Source organism: Alligator mississippiensis, chromosome 2, assembly GCF_030867095.1.
Source record: "Alligator mississippiensis isolate rAllMis1 chromosome 2, rAllMis1, whole genome shotgun sequence".
NCBI lineage: Eukaryota > Metazoa > Chordata > Crocodylia > Alligatoridae > Alligator > Alligator mississippiensis.
In genome coordinates, this window is record NC_081825.1 from 243,781,415 (window position 1) to 243,798,905 (window position 17,491).

Genomic DNA, 17,491 nt, shown 5'->3' on the forward strand with positions numbered 1-17,491 from the left:
GCTACAGGACCTGAACCTGTTCAGCCTTCACAAGAGAAGGCTGAGAGGGGACCTGGTGGCCATCTATAAACTTACTAGGGGGAACAGCGGGGAATGGGAGAGACCTTGTTCCCCCGAGCACCTCCCGGAGTAACAAGGAATAATGGCCATAAGTTGTTACAGAGTAGGTTCAGACTAGACATTAGAAGGCACTACTTCACAGTCAGGGCGGCTAGGATCTGGAGCCAACTTCCAAGGGAAATGGTGCTGGCTCCTACCTTGGGGTCTTTAAGAGAAGGCTTGATGATTACCTAACTGGGATCATTTGAGTCCGGTTTTCTCTCCAGCTCAGGGCAGAGGGTCGGACTAGAAGATCTGCAAGATCTCTTCTGAACCTACATCTATGAATCTATGTTTCACAGTCTGGTTTCTGAGGTTCTGTTTTACTATTTTGAAAATCATTATAAAAGAGACTTACATGGCTGTATCTAATCTTAGCCAAAGAAATCAGCTCTTGATCTCCAGGTGTGCACATATTCAAACCAATAGGAAGCATCTTTTTAAGTGCAGCTACAATCAAGGAAGTTTGTATTGAGTACAAATCCCCTCTACGCTTTGATTTCTTTCGTTCTTGGTCTTGTCCTCCAGACTAGAAGTAAAAGACATCTTGTGAATACTCCAAATAATACAGTTTTTCTGACATATAAAATGATTCCTCACTTCTACTTGTCCAAGCAGACTATAGTTGTTGACATAGTTTAATTTTGCATAGTTAAAAGTGGTAAAATAAAAATGAACTGTACAGTTTGAGTAGAAAATGTAAAAATATTTCTTGTTTTCAAATAATATGAATATTAGTACTCATTCTTTTGACAGTAGTAACCTAATTTTGTTTGATCAATTTTTTTTGCAAACATAAATTCTGAATCACATATAACTTATAAATCAGACATATATATATTTCAATTTATATAAAATTGAAAACTGAACCACAGTTTTAATGGACTATCTGTTTGCATTTTGAAATAGTTTAATTCCTACTGAGTGTTGTTAAGAATTGTATCAGACAAGATTGTCCAGGGTCTGAGTCCTAAGTGAATGGATGAAATGAATTTGCTTTGCTGTTGATCAAAATCTAGAAGGAATTGATTCAATACAATAGACCACTAAAGGTGAAAATGTAGTTTCCTTTGGGTGGGTTATAGTTAAAACAATTCTGTAATAACAATAAATTAATCTATTAAAAGCTTTGGTCACAGATGAAACTAGATAAAGGAAGCTGAGGAGATGAGAACTGAACAGGTGGCACAAATAACAACATTTGCTCTACCTAGCTATAATAGATGATATGCAGTGTTATTAAATAAACATTTTGCTTTAAAAAATCAGCCCCAAATAATTTCTTCTTTGGATTTAACATAGCAAATCAAATCCTTAGCAATAGCACAGCTTATTGTAAAACAGACCCATACAATTAATGAATTTATGGTAAACAACAACAAAAATAGCCCAATCCTGAATTCCATACGTGAACTAAACTCTCATTGAACTCAATGGGAATTTTGCCCAAGACAAAAATTCAGGACTGGGCTTAAGGCATAAAACACTACAAAGAGCAGATGCTTGCAATTAACCCTCCACATCCTTTTCCCTCTGTAAATGGGATGCTGTTGTCTATTTTGTGTACATTATGCTTGGCAGATGTGGGAATATGATAGAAACCATTAAAATCCATCATTTGCCAGTTATTATCACAGTGTTACCACAAATATGACTTAGCTGATGAATAGAATAAAATAGTATAAATGGATATTCTGTTGTGTGGTAAAGTTAGGCAAATGTTGTCTTTTAAATGGTGACCAAAGTATATGTAAGCCAGTGTTACTTAGGCTGCTTCATGATTCAGAGGGAACACACACTGGATGTGGTTGCCTTTCTTAAGGAACTAACAATTGCAAGAGAATACTTTGTCTCAAAGCTTTGCTTTTGGAAGTGCCTTAGAAAAAGTTTCTACAGTAGCAGTGATGTAATGGCTATACATTTATAATGACATCATTTGTACTCTACATTGATAGCGGACAAACAAATGCCACAATGTATCACTGGGACCCAGTGGCGTCACTCTTCCTTTTCAATACTGGAAGGCATTTACGAGGTAGGCATACCAGCAAGATGAGGTAGCCCTACTTTCTTCTCACTGTTCTTCAGAGGGATATTTTGACCATCAAATTTCCTTTACTTTCAGTTGAAATTAGGAATGGCAGATGTGTAAGAACAACATAAACTTAAAATCAATACACGTTAAAAGGGTGAAAAAATAAATCATTCTGCCTTTGCCACCAGACTTCTGCCTTCTTAAACTGCAACTCCAGGAAACAGCATTTCCTCCTGGTATACATGCAGGTAGAGGCATGCAGAGAAATTTATGCCATTGGTGATAACAAAACATTGCTTCCCTCTGTGCTGATCTATTATCAATAAATACGCCTTCACTAGATGTGCAAGAAATGATAAAATGTCCAAACTATTGCAATGATAAAGAGTTTTGCATAGACACAGCTGTGTTGAAATACACCAGTGTTGAATAACAGCACACAAGAATACTATACTGTTAACAGCTTAAGGCCTGTAGTTTGTTCTCAATGATGTAAATGGAAATGTGCCTAATGACTGATATGAAGACAGCACTGAGCAATAGAACCAAATGGACTTCATACTCAATTGCCATTCAAGGGGAATTCATGTAGACTATTTTGGCCAAACACGATCAGAATTTTTTTAAAAAACCTGTCACTCTGTTCTATTGGAGCTCCCTCATCTCAGTGCTGATGAAGGCCAAGCCTATTTACCTGGTGAAGACCAACAAAAGTAGAGCCTGAAATGGGATGGTGATACCAACTACAACTTCGCTTTAGAGAGACAGTTGCAGGGAGATGACTGAAGCTCACTGGAGGATCTTTAAACAGACTCAATAGAAAATGTGGAAATTGTCCAAAAACGCTCCAAGCCCCAGTTGCCTGGGAAGGTTTTTATTTATTTTTGAGGGCTGCATGTGTAAAAGTTGAGCTTACATAATCTAAGGTAGTCCTTCTATCTATTTGTAGGCAGGAGGGAAGGCAGGGAGGTGGAAAGGGGTACCAGAATTTCATACTTATTTTTGATTTGGAAGTCACAAACTAAACACTGTATGCTCCCTATGGCTGTACTTAAGCTGTGCTGTAAAGATGGCTACATCAAAAATTACAGAAGGCAGAAGGGCAGCAGAGGTGGAATGTGGACCTTACAAAATGAACAAGTAGTGTTACGTCCTACACTTTTACATCATCGAGGGGGTTGGACTCAATGATCTATTGAGGTCCCTTCCGACCCTAACATCTATGAATCAAAGCAGCACCTGGCTCGTTAAAAGGGAATAGAGCTGCTCTGATCAAATGTGGTCAGTTTTGCTGTACCAAGTAGACCTGGGACCTTCATTTTGTGACGCCACTGCTATGATCAATGGTAAGAATGTTTAGAGCCTGCTCATCTCTAAAACTAAAACATAAAGACACATCATGCACTTTGACCTGTACCTTTACTTGAATGCCCTGTATGAAAGAAAAATAAAGGGGGAAAAAGTAAGTATAACAGATGAGAAGATGAAAGTTTTACAAGTCAGTAATAAATTTAGTCTACTTTATCAGAAAAGTTACTAAAACAAAATATACATTTGTAAACAGAACAAAAAGAGCCCATGAGTGTTTAGTTGAATGAAATCTTACTGAACTAATGATTTATTAGTCAGTTTAATTCCTACTAAATAATCAGTCTTTTATACGTATCTCTTATTTCTCAAATGTGTCATACCAAAAAGTGGTTGCTGTATCAAATTCAGACATGTACAATAAGTCACACTATCCACACACTAATTTCACAGGTTTCCCCAGTTTAATAAAAATGAGGAAATGGCATGGAACTCTGAATACTTAAACAGTAAAGAATATTTAAAATAGCAGGAGTACTTTCATTTTATTTCCCAAATTTACTATAAACTTATGCCTAGCATAAAAATGAAACACAAGCCTCTGCAGTTAAGATGCAACTATTTATAGAATGTATTTATAAAATTAGAATATTGCTTCTGTAACAGTCCAAGTGTAGAGGCAGTGTCTAAGAAAGTATGAGTCCTGACTAATGCCCTACAATGGTACCTAATTTTGAAAAGTGTTGTACATTTTAGACTCAAATTTAACTCATAAACACAGCTTTTTTGTCTTTCTTTAAGCCTACCACACTGACACAGGGAATATATATTCCATTTATATAATGATTTATTTGTTGTCCAAAGCCATGGTATCAGTGTACCATGTAAAATTAGGAAGATAAAATCAATATATATTATTCCTAATATTATAAAAATCTTTCAGCAAGCAAATTCCATCAACAGTTGTGGTTCACTCAGGATCAGAAAATAAAGGTATAGAAAACTTGGAACAGACTGAAGAAAAGTGCCTCCAATTAATAAAAAATAATTGAAAGAGAAAGTGCCCTTGTCTCATTGTGTGTCCTTGTCTCATTTTGGTTTCTAGAAGATTCAGATATAGCTCTAATTGTATGTTTTTCCCCTTATATATGTACATGTAATGTCAGAAACAAGTGCTACCCAGAATATTAATTTTTCTACCATTCAGCTAAAAATATGAACTCTTAAAAGTTAATTAAATGTTTGACCTTACTCTGGCAAATAGGAAAACATTTACTGGGAATTGTACTTGAGTAAAATGTTTAGACGATGTGCACTGTGACAGAACAGAAATATAGTATTGATAAGTAAACCAGTAAGGATAATCCTATTCTATTTATTAGGAATTAGGGCTGTGCGAAGCTTTAGGTGGTGATTCGACTTGGAGGAGATTCAGCCCGATTCAGTGGCTGAATCTCTGAATCCGAATTGAATCAGGGGACCAAGAAAAAGGTCTGAATTGATTCAAAGCTCTCTGAATCTTTGGAAAGGATTCAGAGAGCATTGATGATTCGGGCAGGCCCCACCCACTGCAGCAGGGAGCTGCAGCCAACTCCGAGCTGGTAAATACTAAGGGCGGGGGAGGGGACCCTGCCAGCCCCCCAGACCCCCCCTGGCTGCCCTGCCTGACCCAGCTCTGTACTTTAAAAAAAAGCCCTGGTGCTTACTGGGTGCTGCTGAGTGGGGAGGGCGATCCCTGCTGTCCCCCACTGCCCCACGCTGCATGGGGGGTGCTGCATGAGCCCCCCCCACCCCCCTTGCTCCCCCACAGCTGCTCCACCGGTCCAGATCTGGCCCTTTAAGAAAAAAAAACAGAAAAGCCCCAGGACTCACTGCTCCTATAGCAGTCTCAGGGCTCTCATGCAGAGCCTCCAATGTGGAGCAGGGCAGCAGGGGACAGCAGGGATCGCCCCCCCCCACTAGCAGGAGTAGTGAGTGCGGGGTTTTCTCAGGTTTTTTTCTTAAAGGGCTGAAGCTGGCCTGGGCGGGGCACCCATGGGGGGCTGGGGGAGCAAGCGGGGGCAGGCGGCTCGTGCAGAGCCCTCCATGCAATGTGGGGCAGTGGGGGGCAGCAGGGATTGCTCCCCCCCTCCCGGCAGCACCCAATAAGTCGGGGCTTTTTTTTTTAAGAAGTACTGGGAGCTGGGGCAGGCAGGGCTGGGAGAGCAGGTGGGGGATGGTCCTGGCCTGGATCATTCAGAGATTTGGTCAAATCGATTTGGGACAGTGATTCAAATCACATCACTGTCCCCTGAATCAGCCAAATCCGAATCTGAAGCGAATAGTAGCCACTTTGCACAGGCCTATTAGGAATGACTGTGAAAGTAAACCACTTATGCTCCATTTTCTACTGCCAGGCATCATCCCAGTTCATTGAAATACATTCTAAGAAATGGAATAGATTCAATGAGTTGAGTTCTAAAAAGTTGTTCAGAAAATGCTAACAATAGCATGAAATTGTAGGATAAAAATCACTTTCTTACAACTCTTATGTCATCAGAAATAGGCCTAAACCAAAACCCTGCATCCACCCACTCATGTAATGTAGGTCTTGGTTGTAAACAATTCAAACCTGATTTCATTACTGCCTCACGTTTCTGTATCTTTCATCTCTATCCAAATACTTCTTTAAAAATCACAGTACAAATTTAAGAATGTGAGTCAATCAGATAGAACTTCTGTAGAGGCTGCAGATACTCAGCAACTCTGAGAATCAGGCTACTTGAGGACCTATATATGGATTTAGGTATCAAAATGTAGGTACCTTAGTTTGAAAACTATGTGCACATATAATTGGTATAGACATATATAATTACATCCATGTGTTTGTGTATGTGGGGGCTTTTATATAGGTCATGTGAAAAATCCATTATGGACAAAATGCATTTTTATAAATTATGTGCCCTTTATCACCAAACCTAAGAAGGGTTAAAAAATAACAGATTAGTGGAGTTGAATGTGCTTAAATAATATATTCCAACACTTTCACTATCACAAATCTGTTATTAAATGCAGTCCAAGTAACCAGTCTTTCTTAGACTGAATGTTCTCTAACTTACCATTCCCCTCCGAGCAATCTGCTGCCATTTTATCAGAAAAGAAAAATTAAAAAAAACTTGCTCAGCTTATAATACATTTATCTTAATACAAATGAACAAACTAGAATTATATCAGAAAATACACAGTGAGCAATCTATCAATTTTTGGATTACAATGTAACGTTGTCTGTTAGCAACTATAGATAAATCTGATAAATAACACTTTACCTACAACGGAGTCCCTATTCTTTCTTCAAATCATGCAAAGATACATATCCTCCTTAATTCATATATAATATAATTTATAAATAAGTTTTATCATATACATTACTGATGATGGCCCAGAAACTTGATGACTGATAAAGAGCACAGACAAAGTTCACAAATGGACTAGACAGAAGATACTAAAAGACCCTCAGGATGCATCAGACCAGGCCATGGCATAAAACAGAGCAAGGGCTGCTCCTCCTTGCACTGGTTGCTAATACTTTTAAGGTGCCAATGCATCAGACAGTGGATTATCTGGGGCATAGAGAATCCTTGGCTACAAACATTTTTATCCCAATAATTTCCTTGTACCCCAAGTCAAAATATAAGGTAGCACAGAAGCTTTTTAAAGTCCAGGCTACTTATTATCTAAGATAACATTAAGACCAACTTCTACCAGCCACATGACACAAAACAGAAAAATTATAGGAGAGTATTTGCGCTAACATATCTGACACTTGTATTGTTTATTTACAATATATATTCATGCAGTATATACATTTATTTATATACTATGATAATAAAAAACTGTATCTAAATTATACCACTAAACATAATGTGATGGCAGATGAAATAGTAATGAAGAGGTAAGTGACATTAAAGTTAATATTAGAATGAAAGGACTAGAGAAAAGGAAGTCCAGTGATATCACTTTTTACTTGCTAAACTACAAGTGTGTGTCAAACCTTACAATCAAATTCAAATATTGAGGGAACTTAGAATTTTAATTGAAAGCATTTGAATCATTTTACAGAGAAAATCTTTACTTGTGTTTTAGCAATTGCACTGCATAAATTGTAAATATAACGTATATTAGGAAAAGCAAATAACTGCCACTGGTGAGGAATGATGTACACTTTATCAGATACTTCATTATTATAAGATATTTAAGTCATCATGAAACAAATGCCTACTTAAATCAATGAGTTTCTCTGCAATCACTCCTGCAGATATGGTGTCACATGAATACAATATTTATCAATGAACAGTATAATTTATTATTTATGTTCACACATTGGTAACAACCATGCAAAATCCACATAACCACCTGATATTATTTATGCCCATATAAGCACTGCATACATACAGAAAGAATTATTCTCTCTCTATATTGTATACATATAAACATGCACATCTGAGTATGTATATGTGTAAGTACATTGGTACAGATTTATATATAATTATAAATATATGTATATGCATATATACATACACACATTTTAGATACACACAAGAGATGGGCCAATAAAATACTCTCAAATCCAATTTTAATTTGGGTCTGAATCCCTATAAATTTGATCCAGGGTTGGAACAAACAATAGGTGGTGCCTTTTTTATTTTGTGATTCAGGTGTGGATCAATTGTCCTGAGAAAAGTGGGTCTTGTTACTTTTTCTACCATTCAAGATGGGGATAACTTTCTTTATTTGAGAAATACACAAGTAAACCAAAACCTTCACATTTGGTCTTGAAGTGAAACCAAAGACCCTAATCTACACCCGATTTATAAAGAATTCAGAAAAAAATTACTGCCTCTCTAGCCCATTTCTAATATGTATGTTTTATATATAAAATTATTTATATTTTTATGTATATAGTATAGTGTGTGTGTGTTTGTGTGTGTACATGTAAACACTTACATGCATGCTTGCATACACCTCATGTATGCATGGTGATTGTCATGTGATAAACTGAATTTTGTAAGCAATTTATCTTCACTTCATCCACATTGTGCCACCCAATACATCTCCCCATCTGGAATTATACTAATATATCAAAAGCTCTCAAGCAAATTCAAACAGCTGCCTATTAAAAATAAAAAAAGAAACAGTTTTCCATAAAAACATTTCCTCCTTTGCTCCAAATGTAGAATATCCTTTCTAAAATGACACCAGGCTGAGGACCAAAGTGGGCACTATATAGACACAAACCAGTGGCAAATATAAAACCTGATATATTGATGTTCTAAATATTCGCATGGGACACACTGAAATTGTTTCTAATCCTGGAAAGGTCCAAAATATTTAACTTTGAAGTCATGATATGTTTACATTAGGAAAGAAGTTGCATATATTTTTCAGAGATTTAAAAAAATGCATTGGTATAAACGTTTTGTTTCTTTCTGTCATCAAAAATTATATTCAAAGTACATCTAATTTACTGATGAAAGGATACAAAACCCCTATCTCTCTAGAACATTTTAAAGAAGACTTTTTGTAAAAATATGATTTATAGAGAATACAGGACTTTAGGTATGTAGGTTTTATCAATAGTACTCTTGAATTAAAATGTGCAGTTAACTTTTCAGTTTGCTGCTGAGTTCAGAAACCTTACCCAATTCATGCTAATGAAACTTTTTTACTTCATAAGCGTGTAATTTCTCCGTGTGTCTGCCAAAATGTATTTTGAAGGCATCGCCTTGGGCATGTTATAAAAACAAATAAAACAATGAATGCTCTCTATAAGGCAAATAATGCATATATAACATATTGTATAAAAAGAAAAATGGGTGTATGCAGAGCATTGGTCTATCCTGCTCCATTAAGGTCAAAGGCAAAATACTGCCTGACTTCAGTGAAGAAAGATCAGGCATAAAGTTTCCTTGGGCATATTTTTCACACAATATTGTACTTGCAATATTTAAAAAGCCATATTTCTGCTTTTCTGCTGATAGGGCAAACAAAAAGTGCTGTTGCTTTTTGAAGATAAGCATGAAGAAACTTACTGTGTGGAAATAAGTTATTCCCTTATTTAGCAAACATTTAATCATATGAGTATAACTTAAGATACAGAATCTGCACTGAAAAGGTAAAATGTACAAAAGTATGTTTATCTTAAAGCAGCAACCTGGTGACATTTTCAGAGCTATTTTGACAATTTATATATAAAAAGTTAATCACATTATTGAGGTTTGATGGATCTTACAATGATTCTTAACTTACTTTAGACATCTTGCTCTTGCTGTCTCCTGTTAAAAATGCCAAATTGTTGATTTCATTCTGAATCACAAAATTTTGTTCTTCTCTCTTGAAGTTCTAAAACAAAAATCACTAAAAAGTTGAGCTTGAGAAGACTGTAGGAATAAATGCATCATACACAAATAGAGTACACTGCAGGGAAAGACTGGAAAATGCCATCTTACATGTGATTTACACCACAGGATAAAGACTTCAGCTACCATTCGGAAGAGTTCAACAGAATCAGCATCTGGTTTCTTCAGCCAATTAGCTCTGAATATAAAAACAACAAAAGTTTAGAATAAGAAGTACGTGAACAGAATTACTACTACATTATTTGGCAGGCTGGTTATATTTGTTTGACCAAATTCTGAATGTAAATGAGGACCACTCATATACTTTCTAAGAAGTAATGTGGTTTCTCACTGGGCTTGTCTACATAGGGACATTCAAGAACCATAAGATGAATCAACTAAACACATAACATCAATCTGTATACATCAAAACGTATTAAAACCCTGTGCAGAAGCTCTTATTCAGTTCTCTGTAGCTTAATATACTTTAATTTATGTACATTGATTATATTGATTCCATACTGTTAGGGGAATCTTTTTCATCCTTCCTCTTGTAGAAAAGCTATCAGTGTAAAGCCTTACCGAATCTACCGAAATTGCAGCGGAAGTGCACTGTGTGGCAATTGCTTTAGTCTTGGAATTTTTCCCCATGCACCCCCTGTTACTGATTGGTAGAGGGGCCCTGCTGCTTGCTGCTGATCAGCAGGGAGGTGCCCTTGGCCCATCAGTGGTGGGAAGCAAAACCATGCTATATTTAAAACAGCAGTTTTTACTTCCCTGCCGATTAGGTGCAAGCAGCGAGTGTCAGGGCCCCTTTGCTAATCAGCGTGTGTGTGTGTGTGGGGGGGGGGGGTGGAGCATGTGGGGAAAAAGTTTAAAATTAAAGGAGCCGCCACACAGCGCACTTTAGTCACAATTTTAGTAGGTCCCTAACTATAAGGGAAAACATACCTGGTTTCAAGGAAGCTGATTTGTGGCCATATGATCAGGTCTGCTGAATTAAGGTTGCACAGACAAGGGTGTTTACTAGCCACATTTATATTAAGTTCCTGAAAACTACAGTGATTCCTGATAATGTACAACATGATAGCCTTGGGAACAGAATTAAAATATTTTTGGCAATGCCTGGAAGGAGCATTATCCCTCAGTAAATTATTTAGAAATATACTTCACATACTATTTACCCAAATCCCAAGATGTCTCTGAATTTCAGACAACCCCCCAATAATTATATTTTATAAATGGAAAATTTATAAATTTGTTATACTTTTCCATTTATAGAATCTAATTATTGGAGGGGCATCATAAATTCACTTTCCCGCCCCCCCTGCCCCGCATCACAACTCCAGCGGGGAAAGCAGTTGTGGGTGGTGAGGGCAGGTAGTAGGGGAGGTAGTAAGGTGGCAGGCAGTGGGGAGCAGACAGCTGGAGGGGGGCAGGTGGTGGGGAGGCAGTAGCTGGAATCAAACAGCTTGACCTCTGCCACTTGGCTCCCCTCAAATCTTGACCCTGCTGTATGCTCCTCCTTCCCCCCACCCCTGCAATGCCTGCCTGCTTGGCACTTTGGCACTTGTCCTTTTTACCCCTGTTACTTCCCCCCCACCATGCCAGTACCCCTGGCACCTGACTTCCCCTCCAGTGCCTGCTCCCTGATGCCTGTCTGCCCTTTGTCTTTGCCCTCCATCTGTCCAGTCCCCCCAGCCATCTCCCTCCTGCACCATCTGCCCTTGCACCATGCTCCTCTCCTATACTTACCCATACACTCCAGCTCATCCTTGTTAGCTCCAGGGCCTAGACAGAAGTGCCTCTGCTACAACATCTCTTACTGGGCTGGGCTGGGCTGGGCCCACAGCAACCATGTGTTCTGTGCTCCAGTCTGGAGTGCGGCCAGAGCCAGAGGTTAAGTGGTGGGGGATTGTAGTCGCTGGAGGGCAGAAGTGGTGGGGGAAGAAGCAGTGTGGACGGAACACTGATAAGAAGGGCAGAGGCAGTGAGAGGGCAAGAAACAGCTGTGGCTTTGGTCCCAACTGAGGTGCAGTAGCTGCCTGCCCATGCCCCCTTGTACTCAAATCTAAGATGAGGGGCTTCTCCCCCTCATCTGAGATTTGAGTAAATATGGTTATTGATTAAATATTGGCTGTTTCTACACAAATAATGTTTTTATTTTCTTTATTCCTCCCTCCTTAACTAAGTGTCCCAAGGACATGTGGGCAGGGATGCGTGATAGTACCTGCAAAGAGACCGAGTCCAACAAAGGTATGATAATTACTCAGTCCCTCCCATCATTTTGGAGAGGCACATCACTGTTTATCAATTATGGGCTGCTAAACTTCATTTGTTCTGAAAGCCCAACATATGCCTCCTCACTAGCCAGCATTGCTGTTAGAATACAAAGAAATATGTAAAAAAAAACAGTTCACCTTTCTTTAAGTTAAAGGCCACAGAATAGCCATGACTTCCTTCTCAAAATTCTGTTAAGTTCATGCACTCTTTGTGAACCATATTATTTAAACATAAATTCAAAGCAAATCTATTAAATTGTCTAATAATTAGGCTTCTCACCTGTTGTTGTCTACATAACGTATGAGCATTGGATAGAAGGCATAGAGATCTCGGCAAAGAACTGCAAACTCATCTAGAATAAGAAGCTCTGCTTCCTGGGTGTCAGTTTTACTGTCTGCTCTCAGTTGTTCCTCCTCTATCACTATCTTTATGGCTTTCTTCTTCAGTTTCTCCAGTGTTGGAATAAAGTGAGTTTTCAGTAAATCAGGTCTAGCTTTGCTGATGATGGGCTGAGCATAAACTACACATTAAACAAACAAAAAAGTGTGGCTATAGTTAATGTTCAACTAATTGTTTTAAACTTATTAATACCAATCCATTAGACTTTTTAAGATCAATGTCCTTAGAGCACATAAAACTTGCAAACAGACTCACAACATCATTGTGACTCGATGTTACTTTGTAACTGGCAATATGAGGCTTTGTTCATTTGGGCATCGGCCCCTGGCTGGAGTGTGACAAAGTTGCATCAAAAGTGCACTCTCCAGCCAAAGATGAGAGAGGGTGATAGAGGGCTTCTCTGTTTCTCCCCAGCTAAAGCCCATGGTGACATGAACTGAGAAAACCACAGCAGAAAGACTGCCTCCAGCTGATGGCACTGCTGAAATCAGCTGGAGGCAGTGGTTGTAGAGAGGCAGACCCTGGGTAACCACAGGAAGGCATACTTTCCTCACCCTTGCCACCCCATATGGGCTGCACTTGACAGTGTCCATTGGCCCTTGGCAGGGAAGAGGACAGGCTCTAGAACTGGGTCCACCATCTTGCAGCATACAAGCTGCCTGCATATGTGCTCACTTGCTTTTCATACAGCTAAAAGCATGCATAATGCCCTATAAAAGGAATGTGGCTTCATGGTCTAAGATACACAGTTGCATAGGGAGACAGCTAGGTGCCCAGGGCACAAGGGCAGTAACATCTTCCAGTGTGATAGCAATCATGTGGCTACTGGCAGCAGCCCCTTTTTGTCACCCCCCTTCCCTTTTTCCTGCAACCAAGACATTGCTATTTGCTTTTGCCCTGTTTGCCTCACCCTAGTTTAACCCAATGGAAATATGTTACTTCCAATGCAAAGTTTGGCAGTCAAGCCAGTTATGACCCTGAGTAAAATACACCTGTCTAATTGTATAATAATAATTTCCTATTAAAATTAACAGGAATTTTACCTTTGTATAGGGTTATTTAACCACATTATTGTTCATCAAAGGACTCTTCCAGCTAGTGGAGAGGTAAATAGGTTCAAATTGACTCAAAAACAGGAGAGATTTTGACCCAGAAATCAAACATTGTAAACTGACTGCTTTAACCAATACTCTCGAATTCAAAGGAACCACCACCACACTGTTCTGATAGTGCTCTGTGCCTAAATTTGGCAGATAGAGCATCCCACCTGACCATAGTGCTTTCAGTAACTAAACTAGTTTGCATATCTATTCATTATACTTCATCATATTGCTGTGTACATACAACTTAAGTGACTATGGGATTTAGGTGCCTCAGGTTCTGAGAATTTAAATTTTAGATTGGGGAGCTTAAAAAATATACTAAAATCTAGTCCTCTAAGCTTTTCTGGCTTGCTAGGTTGTTAATCATATGACCAAAACCTAGAGACCAATTATTCTTCTATCTATGCGTGTCCTCACATTTTTAGCCCAATAGAAGACATCACCCTAGGAAATTCTTGCCTCTCACATAATTTCTGAACCACCATGGCTACAACATGACTCTCACATTTTTGGTGGCAACACAATGTAGATAAATAAAAACAGTACGAAAATCTAAATTGCTTCTTCATTGATATTTATTTGGCTAATCATCACCTACTCTTTTGATTTTCTTTTCTTGTTTTTAACTAACATTATTTCCCTTATATTATGTATACTTTACTATGGTAAAGTAAATGCATTAAATATTACTCCTATCATGACAGCAAAAATTCGCTACGCTCTATACAAATACTTAGTATACCTGCAATTCTTTTCATCCAAGATGCTTCATCAATTCCCAGATTGTTGTTGATGATTTTCAAAATGTTTCCCAAAATGATGCTGAGGTGCTCAGAGGTTATCATTGTACAGCAGGGCCCAGCACTTATAGGCATACTTTCAGGCCCTTTTTCCCACCAGTAGGACAAATAGTTGCATAGCATAGGTAAAATGACTTCAATCACATGGGGCATTTCAGTGTATCTTGCTCCAGACTCTGCTAAACCATTAATTTCTCTCATTAATCCATCCAGGTGAGGGATTTCTGGACACATCTCTTCTACTGTATCTGGCATACCTAAAACTTCATAGGAGAGTAGAAAGTGAACAAGCCTAATTAATAAAATAAAGAGGGTATATCTGTGCTTGCAGGCATGTGAGTTCAAGAACTAAGTGTTCTGAAAAGAAAGAATTAAGGGAATTTAAAAATAAGTAAAGATATCTGAATATTCAGTAGTAACAATATCTCTTAGGATCAAGTCTTGGTCCCTCTTTTCTGTAACTATAGCTGGATTTAGGAGTTGTGAATATGACCTTCCCTTATGGCAGGCCTTATTGAGGTACTACATTAGCAGCATTTGCGATGCTCAAGGGCATCTTTGAAATCTAGATAGGACAATTCCCTCCTTCCATGGGCTCCTGAAGTCAAGTTGCTACTTGATCCACAGTACAGCTATTTAGGCTAGGTGCAAGATGGAGAATTTGGGCCATACTACTCATCTAGCATGGTATATTTTCAAAACACTGGGCAGACATTAATGATTGCTCAACTCTCCTGTGAGCCATGTTGTCCATTTCACAAATCAGGAAATGAAGTGTTAGAGAGATGCCCAGTGAAATATTCTCACATACAGAATGGAAATGTTTCTAACTTGAGGTCTCAAGAGCCCCTTTACTGGATAAGCAATACCACCCTATGAAAAGACATGACTAGAGCTGGTTATGTTTCAGAAGGACAAGTCTAATGCAAGTAGAAATGCATTTTAAAGTCTGTGTAAGTGGCACAAACTGACATATACATATTTAGGCTTTAGACACCTAAAGACTTCATGGTGAAACAGGGGTTACTACATGTAACAGGGAGTTACCAACAGAGGAAAATGAGTTAACATGCCATAAGATATGTGAGCCAGTCACGATGCTAGGGACAAAGGGGTGCTAGACACCATACGGAAAGGCTCCTATTCTGTCAATCTGACTAAAGATTCACACCGTGGGGCTCACAGTCCATCACAGTTTTGCAGCCTATGAAGGCCATAGACTCCTAATCAAGACAACTAGATCATTCCTTATGCTGATTCTTAAACAAAACTCTTATTTTTGTTCAAACAGATAAGTAGAAAACAAACAAACAACTTCTGCATGCCCCTACTAGCGACAGATAATTGTGTACTTACACAAATTATTTTGTACTATAGGTGTGCCCTTAGAGTGATCCCTACATATAATAGGACAAAATTAATAAAAGAATCAAAACATAATGTGGTTTGAACAATTACAAATATAAGGTGAAAGGGAAGGGTGTAGCGCAGGTTCAGTTACAACACAGACAAGCCAAAAGGGAGACAACATGGAAGTAGGAGTTAGTGTAATTTAATGAACCACAGTTATTGTTCTTATTGTTAGGATTTTTTCTTCTGAAGAGCAGGAAACATTTTTTTTAAATTCAGAAATACTGTACTTACTGGCTCGCTCTCTCGCAGTTTTCGTGTTGAAGACCGAGAGTGGGTTGTAACGGTTGAGAGAAGGTTCAAGGAATGCCACTGGAATGGCTGCTGCAAGAGATGCTAAACATTCACCAAGTGCTGGGCACTGTCTGTAAATGATGGAAAATTAAGGGGACATCAGAAAAAAAATCTCCATGAAGTGCAGCACCCATTAAACAACACTAGCAATCTTATATTGGATTTCATTTATGAATTTATGAACTACTTGCTCCTTTGGGGAAGTGGGTTGGGATTCTCACAACAACAAGTCTACCCTATATGATAATGTACTATAAAGAGCAACTGGAATTTACAATTGTATAAAAACTCAGTAAATATGATCCTTCACAATAGAGGCACAAATAATTTATTGTTAAAGAGCCTGTTGTCCTGATGAAAGGATATTTGACAATCACAAAGTTTTATCTTAACAAGTTAGATTGCAAACAAGGTTTCTGAAAGATTCCAGAATGGTACTGTGGTAGGAACAGCAAATTTGCTGAGTGGCACCAAGCCTTGACACGTTTATATAGCAATGATGAGACATGGTCATGTATAGAATCCAGCTGCGGGGAGTACATCTGCTTGGAAGAAACTCCCCGCCCTGCACCCAAAAAAGCAAAAATTGCCAATACAGGTGGTGGTAGACAGGTCTTATGTGGGTAGTGGGGTTCCACAGGGCTCGGTCCTTGGGCCCGCACTGATCAACATCTTTATCAGTGACTGGACAAGGGGATAAAAAGCACCTGTTCAAATTCGCAGGCGACACTAAGTTGTGGGGGGAAGTGGGCATGCTAGAAGGGAGGAATAGGCTGCAATTGGACCTAGACAGGTTACAGGGGTGGGCGGATGAGAACAGGATGGGTTTCAACACTGACAAGTGCAAGGTGCTGCACCTGGGGGGGAAAAACCAGCAGCATACCTACAGGCTGGGGAACTCCCTTCTCGTCAGTGCAGAGGCAGAAAAGGATCTTGGAGTTATTACTGATGCCAAAATGAACATGGGCCGAAAATGTGGCCGACAGTGTGGCCGACACCGTACCTTGTCATGCGTCCACAGATGCATCTCAAACAGGTCGAAGGAGGTGATCCTCCTCCTCTATGCGACACTGGTCAGGCTGCAGTTGGAGTACTGCGTCCAGTTCTGGGCGCCGCACTTCAGGAGGGATGTGAACAACATGGAGAGGGTCCAGAGGAGGGCCACTCACATGATCAGGAGGCAGCAGGGCAGGCCCTATGAGGAGAGGCTAAGGGACCTGAACCTGTTCAGCCTCCACAAGAGAAGGCTGAGGGGGGATCTAGTGGCCTGTTACAAACTAGTCAGAGGGGACCAGCAGGCATTGGGGGAGTCCCTGTTCCCCCAAGCACTACCAGGAGTGACTAGAAATAAGGGTCACAAGCTGGCAGAGGGTAGATTCAGATTAG

General features: G+C 39.1%; 1 protein-coding gene across 1 annotated transcript in view; it reads right to left on the reverse strand.

The window, feature by feature from the left end:
• The window catches only part of RYR3 (ryanodine receptor 3), a 557,273-nt gene that overhangs the window by 90,831 nt on the left and 448,951 nt on the right, over positions 1-17,491 (reverse strand). Inside the window, exons 65-70 of the mRNA XM_059723007.1 lie at positions 16,046-16,176; positions 14,344-14,664; positions 12,379-12,619; positions 9,928-10,015; positions 9,728-9,820; positions 458-628 (exon numbers count right to left, since the gene is read on the reverse strand). Coding sequence (XP_059578990.1) covers positions 458-628; positions 9,728-9,820; positions 9,928-10,015; positions 12,379-12,619; positions 14,344-14,664; positions 16,046-16,176 — 1,045 coding nt within the window. The remainder of the gene's footprint in view (positions 1-457; positions 629-9,727; positions 9,821-9,927; positions 10,016-12,378; positions 12,620-14,343; positions 14,665-16,045; positions 16,177-17,491) is intronic.